At 42.3% G+C, this 15,972-nt stretch overlaps 1 protein-coding gene across 4 annotated transcripts in view; it reads left to right on the forward strand.

Annotated features, from left to right (window-relative positions):
• ST3GAL3 (ST3 beta-galactoside alpha-2,3-sialyltransferase 3) overlaps positions 1 to 15,972 on the forward strand; it is a 179,707-nt gene that overhangs the window by 13,076 nt on the left and 150,659 nt on the right. For 2 of the 4 annotated variants that reach the window (XM_027620576.2, XM_027620568.2), the window contains exon 2: positions 9,623 to 9,767. The exons of the other annotated variants lie outside the window; for them this stretch is intronic. In XM_027620576.2, coding sequence (XP_027476377.1) covers positions 9,653 to 9,767 — 115 coding nt within the window. In that variant the 5' untranslated portion in view covers positions 9,623 to 9,652. The remainder of the gene's footprint in view (positions 1 to 9,622; positions 9,768 to 15,972) is intronic. 4 annotated transcript variants of the gene reach the window in all.

Below are 15,972 nucleotides of genomic sequence, written 5' to 3' on the forward strand. Positions count from 1 at the left end.
GATCTTAAGATAATTCAACCTTTCTGTGCCTCAGTTTTTTCTGTATGTAATGGGAACGATAACCTTATAGGATTGGTAAGAAGATTCAGTGAGTTAAATTGTTCAAAACTCTTAGAACTGTGGTTGTCCACAGTAAGTGCTATATGAATATTAACACTATTAACTTACCCTGCAATTAGAAAATGCACAGTTCTTCTGTATAGAATAATTTAACATATTGCATATTAATTAACTACATAAATCTGCCTAGTCATGCATAACGTCTGAATAGGAGGTGTACATTCAGCAAAACTGTTAAAAAATTGATGAGCTTTTCAGTAACTTTTTTTGGGAAGCTGGATAATAAATAGTACGGTATATAATAAATTCTAATTAGCGTGCCTCAAAAATATTCACAGGAGACATGCTCAGGAAATGCTTTGTGGTTTTTGCTCTGCATACTTTTGTCATACTTGAGTTTATATGCAGTATGGCTGAGATTTGAAGGTCAGCAAAATTCTGACATTTTAGACTAAAAATTGTTGCCAGGTATAGTTCAGAAAATAACCATATTGTAGGCTGTTTTAGAAATGACAGGAGTTTGGTGCATTTTGTTTCAGTGAACTCAGATTTTTATATAATTTTCTTTTTATGGCTAAATTAAAATAACCTAGCATTATATACCTTTTGTCCCTTTTTTTGAGCATACTGTAACTGACTGAATATTCAGTCAGTGAGCAGATCATTCTTGAATACCTGCCAGGGATACGGTGGTGAACAAAGTAGACGTGCTCCCTGCCCGGAGTAGCCAGAATATAAATGTTAAACAAATTACTGTAAATACTCATAAGATTCTAAGTGCCTTGCATACTGGGATGAGGCTAAACAGCGGCTGTGGCAATTTATAACAGGGAGACCTAACCTGAAGTATGGAGATGGGTGAGGTTTCTCTGCGGAATTAACCTTGCAGGTGAGGATTTGAGGCTGAGTGGGAGCTGGTGAGATGACACGGGAGGGTCAGGACAGCGTCAGCCTGACCTCAGGAGAGAGCATGGCGACTGGGAAACACTGAAAGATGGTCAGTGTCGCGGACCCGTCGGGGTGAGGAGATGGTGAGAGACATGGAGCGAGGCGGGCAGGGGCCAGAGCATGCCGAGCACACTGAGCCTTACAGGCCCCGTTAAGGGATTTGGGCCCTTACCCTATGGATAGCGGGATATTTGCAAAAAGTTTAAGCCTGGGAGTGAGATAAATTCACATCGGCTGCTGTGTGGAGAATGAGTCGGAGAGGATCAAGAACGAGTATGGGAGGCTGTAGTAGGAGTCCAGGCCAAAGATGGCAGTGACTTGAAAGGGGATGGTGTTAGGGAAGATGGAGGGACGGAGGGATTCAAGAAGGGTGTCAGAGGTGAAAACAACAGGACTCGGTGATTGATTACACGTGGAGATGAGAGCGAGAGGGAGGGTAGTGCCAAGGGTGACTTCCAGGTCTCTGACAGGAGCACCTGTGAAGGTGTTGCCTTTTACTTGAGATAGGGACCAGTGAAGAAAGAGGGTGTTTGGGGCATCTGTGAAACATCTGGATGATACCATGGAGTAGGAAGTTAAATAGGTGGACGTGGCACTCAGAAGCAGTTATCTAGATGGAAGAGCTCAAGTTGGGGCTGGTCAGCATAATGATAGCAAATTAAATCGTAGAAGCGGAACGAAATTGCCTTGGGGGTGTTTGCAGAATGGAAATGTTAAGACAGCCTCACACAGTACCCCAGGCTTCTCTCCTCATTCAGAATTGCTGTGCATATGTACGTGTACACAAATCATACCTTCAGGATATTATGTTTTGGAATGTGTGCAACTTATATCGTGTCTGGAGTTGGGGCATGTAATTAGAAATATATTAGTTTATTCTTTAAACACGCACTTCTTGAGTGTTGCTATGTACTAGGTGCTGTGCTGTTAAATGCAGGTGATTCACAGACCTAAGTTATAGATTCTGCTTTCAAATGGTATACTAATTCTTTTCAGAGACAGAAGAACAGGCCCGATGTTTTATAAATGCTGTAATGCAGGTAAGCATGAGATGTTATGGGAGCCGACACGGAGTATAGGGCTATGATTAAGGAGAGCTTCCCGGGGGAGGTAAGACTTGAACTGAGCCATAAAGGTGAGCTGGCACTGGTAGGCAAAGAAGGCAGAGAAAGGACTCCCACTGTGCTGTGCTGTCTCTCCCAGTTGCAGATGCTGCAGAAAGGTCAAGGCATGGGAGGATAATAATGTCCAGTGGGTTTGGCAGTTAAGAGATCAGTGGCAAACTTAGTGACCCTCTAGGGCAGGGTATGAGTTTGATGGCCTTTGTGTCCCCCGTTCTTTGCATAACTCCTAGCACTTAGTGTTTTTGCATCAGCTTTGGACAGAAGGGAGACACCTCCTTCTCCAAGATGGATACACGGGAAGGGGTGAGTCCAGATTGCTGCATTCCCCCCACGCCGAAGTGAGCTTACTGCAGTTCTTCACCTGCGTGCTTTTTTACGGCTGTAGCCAGGAGCCTAAGTGAGCTCCTACAACCAGAACGACACTAAGTATTAGTCTAGTGCTAGTGTTTTTATGTTTTATTCTAGTCCTTTTCTTTTCTTCTTTTTCTTTTTTTAATGGTTGGGTGCATGATACTTGTCTCTTTTTTCATTTAATAGTATGTCATAAGCATTTGCCCATGTCACTAAAATGTTTTCATAAATTACATTTTTTTTTCATAAATTACTTAAGTGGCTGCCAAATCTCTCATTTGGATGTTTATTTGAACACTTATTTGAGCTTTTGATTTATTTCTTTTTCTTTTGAAATAATTTGAAATAATTACAAAAAAGTTGCAAAAATATTGCAGAGAACTCCCATATAGCCTTCAGCCAGTCTATGGTGGTGTCTATCAGTGTCTATCAGATCTCTCCATTGTAAAGCTATGGAAACTAAATAACTAAACTCTTCTCCCCTCTGTAAGTAAGAAGCATCTTATGGGCAGATACTTGGAAACTGTATAATACCCCATTTCTCAAAATTCTGCCCCTTAATTTGAGCATCCTTTGATGTTTCTTGCCTGAATTATTACTGAAATGGTCACCAAATGGTGACTTTCTAATTACATTATTCCTTCTGCGTTCATTAGTTGGCATTCTGCTCCAAGAGAGAGCTTTCTTCTCTGCTCATTTATAAGGTTCTTATTTAATGGGTTATAATCTGTTATTATTGGTCTGAATCGCTCCAGAGCTGATCATTAGGAGCCCCTCCAGCTGGCTGCTTTTTCCTTGTGACACGGCCTCACCCTTTGAGCCTTTTCCTGCTTCCAGGCACCCCAAGAGATACCAGCCTTGGCTTGTGTGTGCCTCCTTTGCCTCAGCTCTGCAGTCACTCATTCTTTCAGGGAGCCCTGGTTCCCGCCAGGGAAGAATGGTATTTAAAAACCAAGCTCTAGGTGCCAGATGTGCTCCCTGCAGTTGGAGCATGGCTGCTACCAGGCCCTTTCCAGTGACCAGAACTAGGGAATATATGCTTGTATCGCACAAAGGCATACACACTATCTTTAGTTATATTTTTGTATCTTTATATATCAAAACCCATCCATTTACACTGATCCCTTCAACTTGAGTACAGCTCCCCAAATTTATTCTGGTTTTTCCCTTCTCCTATTTGCAACTCCCTTTTCCGTCATTGAGAAATCCAGCTCCTTTTTAGTGGCAATGCATTTACTTATTTGATCAATTCAGTATTGCTGGTTCCCACACCCCCAGACCCCTCACAATGGCCTGATGCCCCACACCTCTCTCCATTCCAGGTGTGCATGCCTGCCTTGATTGGTGCCTTAGGCTTAGTGGCTTTTAGATTAAATTATTCAGAAAGGAAGATGGGGAGAGAGCTCATGCCTTTTCATGGCTGCGTAATCCTCCGTTTTGTGGTGTACCTTAGGTTATTCAATCCGTATTGAAGGACTTACTCTCTTATATTACAAATAGTGCTGCAGTAAATAGCCATGTGCATAAGTCATTTTGAATTTTTATCAGTGTATCTTTGGGATAGTTTCTTTTTTAAAAAAATATTTATTTTAGAGAGAGGGAGAAAGAGCAAGAGCGAGCTCGAGCAGGGGGAGGGGCAGAGGGAGGGGGAGGGGCAGAGGGAGAGGGAGAGAAAGAATCTCAAGCAGACTCTGCGTTGAGGGCAGAGCCCAGTGCGGGGCTCAATCCCATGACCCTGAGATCGTGACCTGAGCCAAGACCAAGAATAGGATGCTCAACTGACTGAGTCACCCAGGCGCCCTTGGGATAGTTTCTTAAAAGTAAGATTATTGGGATAAAGGGCAAAAGCATGTGTAATTTCATTAGACACGGCCCAGTCCTTCCCACCACCAAGCAGTGTGTGAGACCAGTTCCTCCCACAGCCTCAAGCATTTGTCCTAGCAGTGAGTTTGAAATTTTCTCTCTTTCAAAATCTTGAGTTGTTCTTTTCCTTATCTTGAAAGTTTTGACTTATTTTAAGCTCTTACTTCTCTGTATGCCATCCACTTTTGGAAATCAGTCTCCTCTTTGGGTGTTTGTTCTACCTTTCATTTGAAGATCCTTTTCCGTAATGGAAAAGATAGAAGTAAAGTAGGTGATTAGTTCCCATCTTCTCACTGTGATATTTGCTGAATGGACGGGCAAATCTGTTGACTGACCGATGGTCCGTGGTCATGTGTCTGCTGGGGCTTCGGGTTGTGGTCACCTTGTGGCTGTGGCAGTGTGGGTATCACATCTGCATTCAGGACAGGAAGAAGGGGCAGGGGCTGGGACCAGCTGCCTTTGGAAAGGAAAGGCTTGCCAACAGCCACCTGCCTTTTGTAGGCAGGCTACTTCTACCTTAAATTTGTTTTCACTGGGAGCACTGGCTGGGATACATGGTCCTTTGTGTTGCTGGAATTGCAAGTCTCTAATTTCTGTTTCAACTCGAAAACTTTGTTTGTTATGTGCATAAATATAAAAATTAAAATTAAAAATAAATACACTAATAAATAGATGGTGAAAAACACCCCCCTCCACTTTTCGGAGATAGACATAGTCTATGGTTTGGTGCATATTAAGTATGTACTGAATACGTAACCTTAATTTTCTTTTTTTTTTAAGATTTTATTTATTTATTTGAGAGAGAGAGAGAATGAGAGATAGAAAGCACGAGAGGGAAGAGGGTCCGAGGGAGAAGCAGACCCCCGCTGAGCAGGAAGCCCGATGTGGGACTCGATCCCGGGACTCCAGGATCATGACCTGAGCCGAAGGCAGTCGCTTAACCAACTGAGCCACCCACGCGCCCCGTAACCTTAATTTTCAGTATTACTGTCGCCCTTGTTTGTTACCACCAGTATGTGACCATACGTACATGTACATTACTATTCTACAACTAGATTTTTTTTTCATTTAGCAGTATAGACTAGACACTTTTCCCATATGAGGACATAACAGCTGTGCCTCATTCTGTCTCACCAGTACATCATACTCTATACTTGTTATTCTCCTGCCCTCGTTGATCCATTATCCACCTTGTATCCTCTGTGTGCTGGTGTCTGACCTCGAAGAATGGCATCATCCCGGCTTCCTTGCCCTCTGGCTTCCCGTTGGAATCAGCTGATAAAAGACACTGACAGGGATCAGAGGGCGAGTGATGAGAGAAGTCAGAGCATTTCTTAGCCCCTCCGCCCCTTGCTGGGGCTCCAGGAGCCGCGGTGCGCGCTTTAGCACCGCTCCTGATGGCTGGCCTCTCTTTTCCAGGGACACCTTTCTGTTTCTTGCTCTTTCACCTCGAAGGCAGGAGTAGCTTCCTACTGTTGAGTCCCTGGATGCTTCACCACCCCTGGTTGGTTCCTTTAACTCTGATCACATAGCTGTAAAAAACCCCATGATTAACTTCCTTTGGTTAATCCCTTTACGTGTGCCATCTGTTTCCTGCCATGACCCCGCTGATCTAGATGTCACTATGTAGACGTACCATAATTCATTTGTTTGGTTTCCTATTGATGGACATTTGAATTTTTTCCTAGTATTTTGTTCTTATAATGAGTGTTGCTAATGAATATTCAGGTATGTATCTTGTAAAGTATTTGTTGGAATGTTGCTGCAGGAAAAAGTCACCGAAATAGAAATGCTGGGTCGAGGTGCATGAATGTTGTAAATTTCAGTAGCTATTGCCCAGTTGCTCCTGGAAGAGTCTACTAGTTTGTATTTCTACAATATGTTTGATTTTTTTTTTAATACTAAAAAATTATAGAGGTATGGGGCACCTGGTGGCTCAGTCAGTTAAGCATACGACTCTTGGTTTCTGCTCAGGTCATGATCTCAGGGTTGTGAGATAGAGTTCCACGTTGGGCTTTGCGCTGAGTGTGGAATATGCTTAAGATTCTCTCTCTCTCTCCCTCTGCCTCTCTGGCTCATGCTCTCTCTCTCTCAAATAAATAAATCTTAAATTATAGCAGTAATACTTGTGACTTTACAACAAATAAATTTAACTTAGAAGTATATAAAGGGAAAAGTACTTCCCATCATTTCATCCTATTTCCTGGAGATAACCACATCAGCAGGTACCTGTGTATCCTATCATGGTTTTTTTTCTTTATGAAATTTATATGCTTATCATAGAATAAATTCATATATAGATGGATGAAGTAAATTCATTTATGTGTGTGTGTGTGTGTGTGTGTGTGTATGTCTCTCCTGAGAGCTCATTTGTAGACTCTGCTCTCTGCTCTGCTGACCTATTTGTCTTTTCCTGTGCCAGTACCCATCTGTCTTAAGAATTACAGCTTTGAGTCAGTTTTGATATCTGGTAAGGCACATCCTCATCTCATTATTTTTTATTTAAAAAAATTTCTGGGCTCTTCTTCTTGGGCAGAAAGTCTTCAGATTAACTTTAGATTTAAGTTAAAAAAAAAACAACCCACAAAACCATGGTTTTTGACTGGAGTCAGACTGGATTTATAGAGAACTGAAATATTTCCAATATTGAAACTTCTCACTTAGGAGCCTATTGTGTGTCTTTATTTATTCAGATCTCTTATGTCTGTTGGTGAAAATCTTGCCCATTTCCTCCTGTTTATTTTTAGATATTTTATAGATTTTGTTGCCATCATGAATGGAATTCTTCCCCATGCATCTTCTCATCAGTATTGCTGGTATAGTTTTTAAGAAGCTGTTGATTTTTTTCTTTTTTTTTTTCTTTTTTTTTTTAATTTAAATTCAATTAGCCAACATATAGTACATCAGTAGTTTCCGAGGTAGAGTTGAATGATGCATCAGTTGCATATAACACCCAGTGCTCATCACATCACCTACGCTCCTTAATAAGCCTGTCAGGCAGTTACACCATCCCCCACACCCTACCCTCCCCCAACCCTCAGTTTCTTTCCTATAGTTAAGAGTCTCTCATAGTTTGTCTCCCTCTCTGATTTCTTCCCATTCAGTTTTCCCACCCTTCCCCTATGATCCTCTGCACTGTGTCTTATATTCTTCATATGATAATTGTCTTTCTTTGACTGACTTATTTTGCTCAGCATAATACCCTCCAGATCCATCCGCATCATTGCAAATGGCAAGATTTCATTTTTTTGATGGCTGAGTAATATTCCAGTGTGTGTGTGTGTGTGTGTGTGTGTGTGTGTGTGTGTGTATGTATACACACCACATCTTCTTTATCCATTCATCTGTTGATGAACATCTGGGCTCTTTCCCTACTTTGGCTATTGGACATTGCTGCTATGAACATTGGGGTGCAGGTGCCCCTTCGGATCACTGCATTTGTATCTTTGGGGTAAATACCTAGTAGTGCAACTGCTGGGTCATAGGGTAGCTCTATTTTTAACTTCTTGAGGAACCTCCAAGAAGCTGTTGATTTTTGTGGGGTGCCTGGCTAGCTTAGTTGGAAGAGCATGTGACTCTTAATCTTGGGGTTGTGAGTTTGAGCCCCATGTGGGGCTTACTTACTTAAATACTTATTAATTTACTTAAATTACTTAAATAAGTAAAACTTAAAAGAAAAAAGAAGCTGTTGATTTTTTGTAAATTAATCTTATAATCACCTACTTATTAGTTCTAATGGTTTTTCAGTTGATTCTCTTGGCTTTTCTGGATGGACAGCTAAGTCTACAAATAACTTTTTATCACTTTATTTATAATATTTATATGTAATTTCTTTCTCATATGTTATTTCCTGGCTAAGATATCTGAGTGAGGTGGGGGGGTGATCCTGGCAAGTCTTCCCTGCCAATGTTCCATTTCAGGTGAGCATCAGAGAATGTGCCATAGGCAAAACAGCAGTGTGGCTGAGAATGTCCCAGGCAGGCCTCGAGGAGAGAAACAAGGCTATGTTCAGTGAATTGGAACAGGACACAGACAGGGTTGGGAGGTGCAAGAGATGGTTTGGAGAGTAAAATAGGGGCACAGTCAGAAGCGGCTAGACTCTAAGGAGCAATGACTTTTATTTTAAAGGAATTGAGAATTGAATGAAAGGTGTCTGAGGCAGAATGGCACCCCAAAGATGTCCACACCCGAATCCCTAGAATCCATAAATATGTTCCCTTATGTGGCAGAAGGGACTTTATAGATGCAGTTAAGACCACAGACCTTAAAACAGGGAGATTATCCTGGATTCTTCAAGTGGGCCCACCTAATCACATGAGCCTGAGAAGCAAAGAAGTTTCTCTGACTGGAGGCAAAAGCAAGATGTGGTAGAAGGGGAAGTTGGAGAGATTCAGAGAAGGACCTAACCCACTCTGGCTGAAGGGGGGCCATGTTGAAAATATGAGAAGGAATACATGATTGCGGTGAAAACATGCTATTCTGCAATGCACAGAGACTGTGATAACCAGCAGGGAGATGCGGGGGGACCTTGGCCCTGAGCTATAGGGAATTGCATTCGGCCAGTAGCTGGAATGAGTGAGCTTGGAAGTGGCTTCATCTTCAGAGTCTGCAGAGCAGAGCACAGCCCTGCTGCCCCTTTGGTTTTGGCCCTTGGGAGACCCCATGCAGAGGACCCTGGCTGAGCCACACCGTACCTGGACTTTGGGCCTCCAGAAGTCTGAGATAATAAATTCGTGTTGTTTTCAGCCACTGAGTCTATGGTGTTCTGTTTCAGCTGCAGTGGAACACTAAGACAAAGGGGTTTGAGCAGGAGAGTAATGTCAGATTATGTGTTATTAACAGATCTGTCCTACTTCTGTGTGGAAAATGGATTTGGGAGAGTGCAGTTTGGAGGCGGGGAGCTTGTCTCTGGAAATGCAGTGGCGGCGTGGACTAGGGTAGTGATGGGGGCCAGGGGGTGTGATTGGGGATTTACCTGGCAGGTTGGAATTGCCAACATTTGGTCATTGATTGGATGCTGGGAATGAGGGAGAGGAGGGACGCAGGGATGATTGCTGGTTTCTGGCTTGGATACTGGTGAAGCTGTTTCTTGAGACGAGGACTAGCAGGTTGGAGGATGCCATGTCAGGAAGTCCGTGGTAACTCTAGGTGGCTCTTCATTTGGAAATTTTCCTATACGCACTTATTCTAAGGTAGAGTATATCAACAAGGTGATTGCTTTATCCTTTAAGACCTAAATTGGTTTATTTTTTTATTTTTTTATTTTTATTTTTTAGGTCATGTAGGAAATCGTAAATCATGTGAAGATGGGACTCTTGGTATTTGTGCGCAATCTGCTGCTAGCCCTCTGCCTTTTTCTGGTACTGGGATTTTTGTATTATTCTGCGTGGAAGCTCCATTTACTCCAGTGGGAGGACTCCAGTAAGTATGGTCGCTCCAGCCTGCCCCCAGGAAAAGCCTGGCCCAGAGTGGGAACTGGGCGTCCGGGGGCTGCGGTGCTTTCGTATTCTTCAGAGACGGGCAGTGAGAGGAAGCCGCGAACTCCTGGAACTTAGAGGCTCAGACATTGCCTGCCATTTTTGTGGCTGTAGGTTGAGAACTTTGATGTTCTTCAAAAACTGCATGCCATGGCACATCCTTTCATGATTGCGGTGAAAACATGCTATTCTGCAATAAAACCCCGAACTCTACCAGCACGTCTAGTTTTTGAATGCTGTTCTTTTTAATTACTGCGGTGTCTTGCCGCTCCCATTTGTATTCATTGCCTTAGGGCTGGGGGGTGAAGTTGGTTTTCTCCTGCCCTGAAAACAGTCACCTCTACCTTTTTTTGAATTTTCAGTTTTCAGTGTAATACTGTCTTTGCTTTATTTTCCCTGAAGAAATTTTGCCTGCCTAATTATTTTGCCCTTGCTTGCCCTGAACTTGTACCTGAATAGAATAATGGCTTTTCTCCCCACCTCCCCAGGAACTCTCAATCCCTTTCTTTGGCTTGTACCTGCCAGCCTCTGTGTTACACAGTGTTTCCTACCTAGCCTTCTGCTCCTCTCTGACTTGGTTTCCGTTCATCCAGTGTGGCCCGTGTTGTGGCTTTAGGCTTGTAGTTGAAGGGCTCGCTTTGGGCGGCGCTGCCCTTTGCATGTTCTCTTCTTGGACGTAGCTTGAAGTGTCACACATGGGCCGTAAGGAGTTTTCCTTTTGGTTCTTTTGTCTGATGGCTGTCTGAGCTTGGCACAGGAGACATTGGGTAGTGGGTCCTGATTCCTAGTGAATGTGATTTATCTAAGATAGTTTTCTTTTTACAAATATCAACTGATACCAGTGTAGAATTTACTCAAGAGTAGAGTCAGTCTGTAGGTGTGAGGTTAAAATGAGGTAGAAGGAGTTGGCAGAGGCAGCTGCAGTTGGGCCCTGCTAGTGTGTTAAGACCTTAATATGGGAACCATTCCTATGGAGTAGTTCATTTCTTTCTTACCTGGCCCAAACTCCTGAAGCATTTTCAAGCCATTTTTTTTAAATGTGGTGTTAAGTCTTTAATTTATTATTTTATGTGTAATGTTTAAGTACCTCTTAAATGCTTAGCTTATAATTTTAATTAATTACTTTGGGTTTCTGGAGTTTATTTAAATTTCTCTCTTCCAACTTACTTTTAAAATCAAGGAGACTACCCAGAATAAAGTGTTTGTGTCAGGGTAGTACAAAATTCTGTAGTGAAAAGCACTGTCTATATCCATAATGGATGGATTCATCTGTATCCATAAAATAGATGGGAATAGTTTTAAGGAATGGAGGTCTCCTTTTCTGTTGAGTACTATTGACCTGTAGACAACATAACCAAGAATTAGATAATATTTTCCCAGAGAAGTTGAGAAGGACATTAACTTTATGGAAGGCCTATTGTATGTCAGGTTTTAGGCTAGACAGCTTACAAATTTTAGTTAATTTACTTCTCGCTCTTGGGGTGCTTGGGTGGCTCAGTCAGTTAAGCATTTGCCTTCCACTTAGGTCATGATCTCGAAGTCCTGGGATCGTGCCCCACAATGGGCTCCCTACTCAGCCAGCGAGTCTCCTTCTCCCTCTCCCTCTGCTCCTCCCCCTGCTCTGTTCTCTCTCTGCCCCTCTTTCTCTCTCAAATAAATAAATAAATAATCTTAAAAAAAAATTCTCACCCTAACTATGTGGAGATGCTGTTATCCCTGTTTTTCAGCTGAGCAAATGGAAGTATTTAATTAATTTACCTAAGTTACACAGCTAATTATTAGAGCTGGAATTGAATCCTAATTTGTCTTTATTTAAAGAAAAAAAATTTTAAAGATTATTTATTTGAGAGAAGGAGCACGCGCATGCGCATGCACACAAGCAGGGACAGGGGCAGAGGCAGAGGCAGAGGGAGAAGCAGACTCCCTGCCGAGCAGGGAGCGCGACGTGGGGCTGGAGCCTGACGTGGGGCTTGATCCCCCTGAGCTGAAGGCAGACGCTTAACCGACTGAGCCACCCAGGCGCCCCTATTTTTAAAATTTTTTATTTATTTTAGAGAGAGAGCATGTGTGTGCGTACAAGCGAGTGAGGGAGAGAGACAGAGGGAGGAGAGGATTTTGAGCAGACTCTGTACTGAGCGCAGAGCCCTACACAGGGCTCAATCTCACAACCCTGAGATCATGACCTGAGCCGCTATCAAGAGTTGACGCTTAACTGAGTGAGCCACCCAGGCGCCCCCTGATTTGTCTTTAAAGCCTATATTCATTATGATACTGGAAAGTACAATAAGTACAAAGACTAAGGATAGGATTGAATCCTGTATTCTGATTGGTAAGAAGAGAGGAGAGGGACTCAGAAGAAATAGTAGAGAGCATCAGGAGGGCAGTGGAGAAAGAAAAAGGAAGGAAAGGAAGGGGGAGGGACAGAAAGAAAGAGCTCCAGATGACAGAGGGCTTTATGAGCTTGGAGATGGTGCTGTAGGCTTGCTTCAGTAGGTGAAGAATAGCTGTCTGCTTTTCCTTTGAGTGGGTTTTCAGCTGAATAACCACTATTTGCATCTTTTTGTTATTCCGACTTCCAGCCTTTCAGATACTTGACTTTGAATAGGTTGTTTTAGATCATCTTACTGGAGCATATTGTCACATCAGAGAGCAGGGTACTATGACTAACTCTGAAGGCTTACCAGGGCTGAGGGGGGACCTTTACTCCACACAAGTCAGCGGGAGTGCCCTAAGGCAGGGAGATGACTGCTGGGGAGGGAGAGTTGGGCTGCCATTAATAATGAGAAGAGTGACTTAGTGGGTGTCTCCTGTGTCTGCACTGTAATGAGAACTTCACATTCCTAATTTTGTTTAATCCTCATAGTTTAGATTGATCATTACTGTCCTGCCTTACAGGCATAGAAGCTGAGGCTTCAAAGAGGCTCAGTAAAGAGTTTGTATGTCTTTCATGCAAGGGCATTTTACAAATTTGAAAAATAAATGTCTTTAGCATTATGTTTCCTTAATTTTTATACTTTTTATGACTTACCAAGATGATGTATTGGAATTCCTTCATAGCGGTGGTGGAGGGGGTCTAGAGATTTTTATTATTAAATTATTCATTTAATAAATAGTATATTCCTATTAGGGTCCATGTGCTTTTCTATGTAACTGGATGTAAGATGCATAGACCTTTATGCTCGCGGCCTGTAACACGAGAAAGAAATAAAACAGCTCTTATATGTTGCATTCTAAAAGAGACGTCTGTATGAAATGCCATTTTGGAGCATAGAAACCCTTCCAGATGGAAAATTTTATGATTTCATTAATCCTAAGACATACTGTGGCAGGATGCAAACTGCTTTGTTTTGAGCAACTTAGAGCTGTGCGTGGTCAAGTCTTGGTCAGATTGCTAGGACTTGGCTCAGATGCTTAACCTGAAAGACTTTAAGTAGAAGATTGGTCTAGTTATCAACCTGTTTTTAAATTTATTTTTTTATTAAGTAGGCTCCACATCTAGCATGGAGCCCAGTGCGGGGCCTGAACTCATGACCCTGGGATTGAGACCCAAGCCGAGATCAAGAGTTGAACACTCAACTGACTGAGCCACCCAGGCACGGTTCAACCTGTTTTTAAAAGTTCTGCAGCTTGGGGCTCTTACGTGACTCATTCGATAGAGAGCATGCGACTCGTGATCTCAGGGTCGTGAGTTCAAGCCCCACATTGGGCATGGAGCCTACTTCAAACAAACGAAACAACAACACTGAGATACCGCCACATATCTATCAGAATGGCCAAAATCCAGAACACTGACAACACCAGATGCCAGGGAGGATGTGGAGCGACAGGAACCCTCATTCATTGCTGATGGGAATGCAAAATGGTACAGTGACTTTGGAAGACAGTTTGGCAGTTTCTTATAATACGAAAGATAACTCTAACTCTGTGATCCAGTCACATTCCTTGGTATTTACCCAAAGGAGTTAAAAGCTTGTGTTCACACACACAAAAAAACAGCCCTGCATACAGATGTTTATAGCAACTATATTCATAATTGCCAAAACTTGGAAGCAACCAAGATGTCCTTTAGTGGTTGAATGGATAAGGAAACTATGGTAGATCCAGACAATGGAATATTATTAAGTGCTAAAAAGAAATAAACCATCAAGTTATGAAAAGACACAAAAGAGCCTTAAATGCATATTTCTTTCTTTTTAAAGGTTTTATTTATTTATTTGAGAGAGAGAGACAGAGATAGCGACCAAGAGCACAAGTCGGGGGGAGAAGGAGAAGCAGGCTCCCCACTGAGCAGGGAGCCTGATGCAGAACTCGATCCCAGGACCCTGGGACTCCAACCCGAGCCAAAGGCAAACGCTCAACCAACTGAGCCACCCAGGCACCCCCTTAAATGCATATTTCTAAGTGAAAGAAGCCAGTCTTAAAATGCTACGTCCTGCATGATTCCAACTTTATGACATTTTTGGAAAAGGCAAAACTATGAAGAAAATAAAAGGATTAGTGGTTGCCAAGGTTGGAAGTGAGGGGAGTGACATATAGGCAGGGCATAGAGAGTTTTTAGGGTGGTAAATCTGTATGATACCATAATGATGAATATGTTTTTCTACTTTTGTCCAAACATATAGAATATACAACACAAAGCATAAACCCTTATGTAAACTATGGACATTAGGTAATTATGATGTGTCAGTGTAGGTTCATTACTTTTGAAAGTATACCACTCTGATGAGGGATATTGATAATAGGGGAGGATATACATGTGTGGAGGCCGGAGATATATGGGAAATCTCTGTACTTACCTCTAAATTTGTTGTGAACCTAATACTGCTCTAAAAAAATAGTCTTAATAAAAGAAGTACTGTAGAATTATTATACTTTATGTATGTGTGTGCATGTATACACACACACACACATAGTATGGTAGAAATATATACATACATATATTTAACTTAATGAACAGATCAACACAATCTTGGGAGGAGTTGGGTATACTTCAGTTTCATCATCTCCAAAATGGAGACAAAATACAGACATTTCTCTTGGCTCTGATGCTTTATTCTGGTCGGGCCTTTTAGGAGAGTTGGGTAGTTGCCCTCTTATCAGTAGACCTAATACTTACAGTCCATTTCATGGAAACTTTACATACTTTATTATTATCTATTCATATTTCATAAATTAAAGTGGATATTTATAGGAGTAGGATTAATTTCTTATGAGACCTTTAAAAATTCATACTACCACGTTTATCAATATAGCAACTCCCACTGTTCTTGCCTATATTTACAAAAGATCATAACTGGAGAGATTATAAAATATGCATTATTGATCTGATTACTATGGAGAATACCATCTGGTGAGTAAGTTGGAGTTTGGATCTGATATTGGGAGAAGGGTAGATTAAGTTTAGCTTATAGACAGAGGAAATTATATTAATTCTTAGTTTTCCATCTTAAAAATGAAATGGAGGCTGGCATTTTTAGCCTGTAGCTTAGGGTGACCCTCTGCTTCTTATGATAATGGCATAACTGGTATTAGGCTAGCCCTCTCTCTATTACTGTGACACTGGACAGAATAAATGAGGCAACTCTTGTCAAGCAGTGGACAGTAGGCAGTAGAAAATTTCAGTCTCTAAGAAAAGGAAAACTCATGAGGTGAGAGCTCCACAGTTCTCTTGGGGGGAGGGAGCAGTTTCCCAACCCTGTTCAGAGCTGGGATCTAAACAGACTGCAGTGCTTCCGCATGGCTAAGGAGACAAAGATCAGAGTTTAGGGCAGCTGAAGTGTTTGGAGTCCATGAGATGGGTCATCACTAAATAGGGAATTGTTCAGAGGCAGGGTCTCGGAAGTCTGGGGATGGGGGCAGTTCCCGTGAGTCTGTAGCTGAGGACTGGGCTGTATATGCACAGGGCAAAACTGCCTGAATTTAACCACATCCGCAGGATGGGAGTAGAGGTCAAGCAGTATTGTGGGTAGCTGAAGCATCAGGGACTTTGAAGTGACAGCCTGGCCAGGGTGGAGAAAGCTCATGAGCACTTTACTACCCCTGACATCGAGAGACCAGAAAGACCAGGCCTTAAGAATAAAGATCTCACTCTAGAGTAAGATCTACTCAAGACTCACCCTAACAAGATGAAAACCAAGCCCCAGCAAGGC

This window comes from Zalophus californianus, chromosome 4 (assembly GCF_009762305.2).
Source record: "Zalophus californianus isolate mZalCal1 chromosome 4, mZalCal1.pri.v2, whole genome shotgun sequence".
NCBI lineage: Eukaryota > Metazoa > Chordata > Mammalia > Carnivora > Otariidae > Zalophus > Zalophus californianus.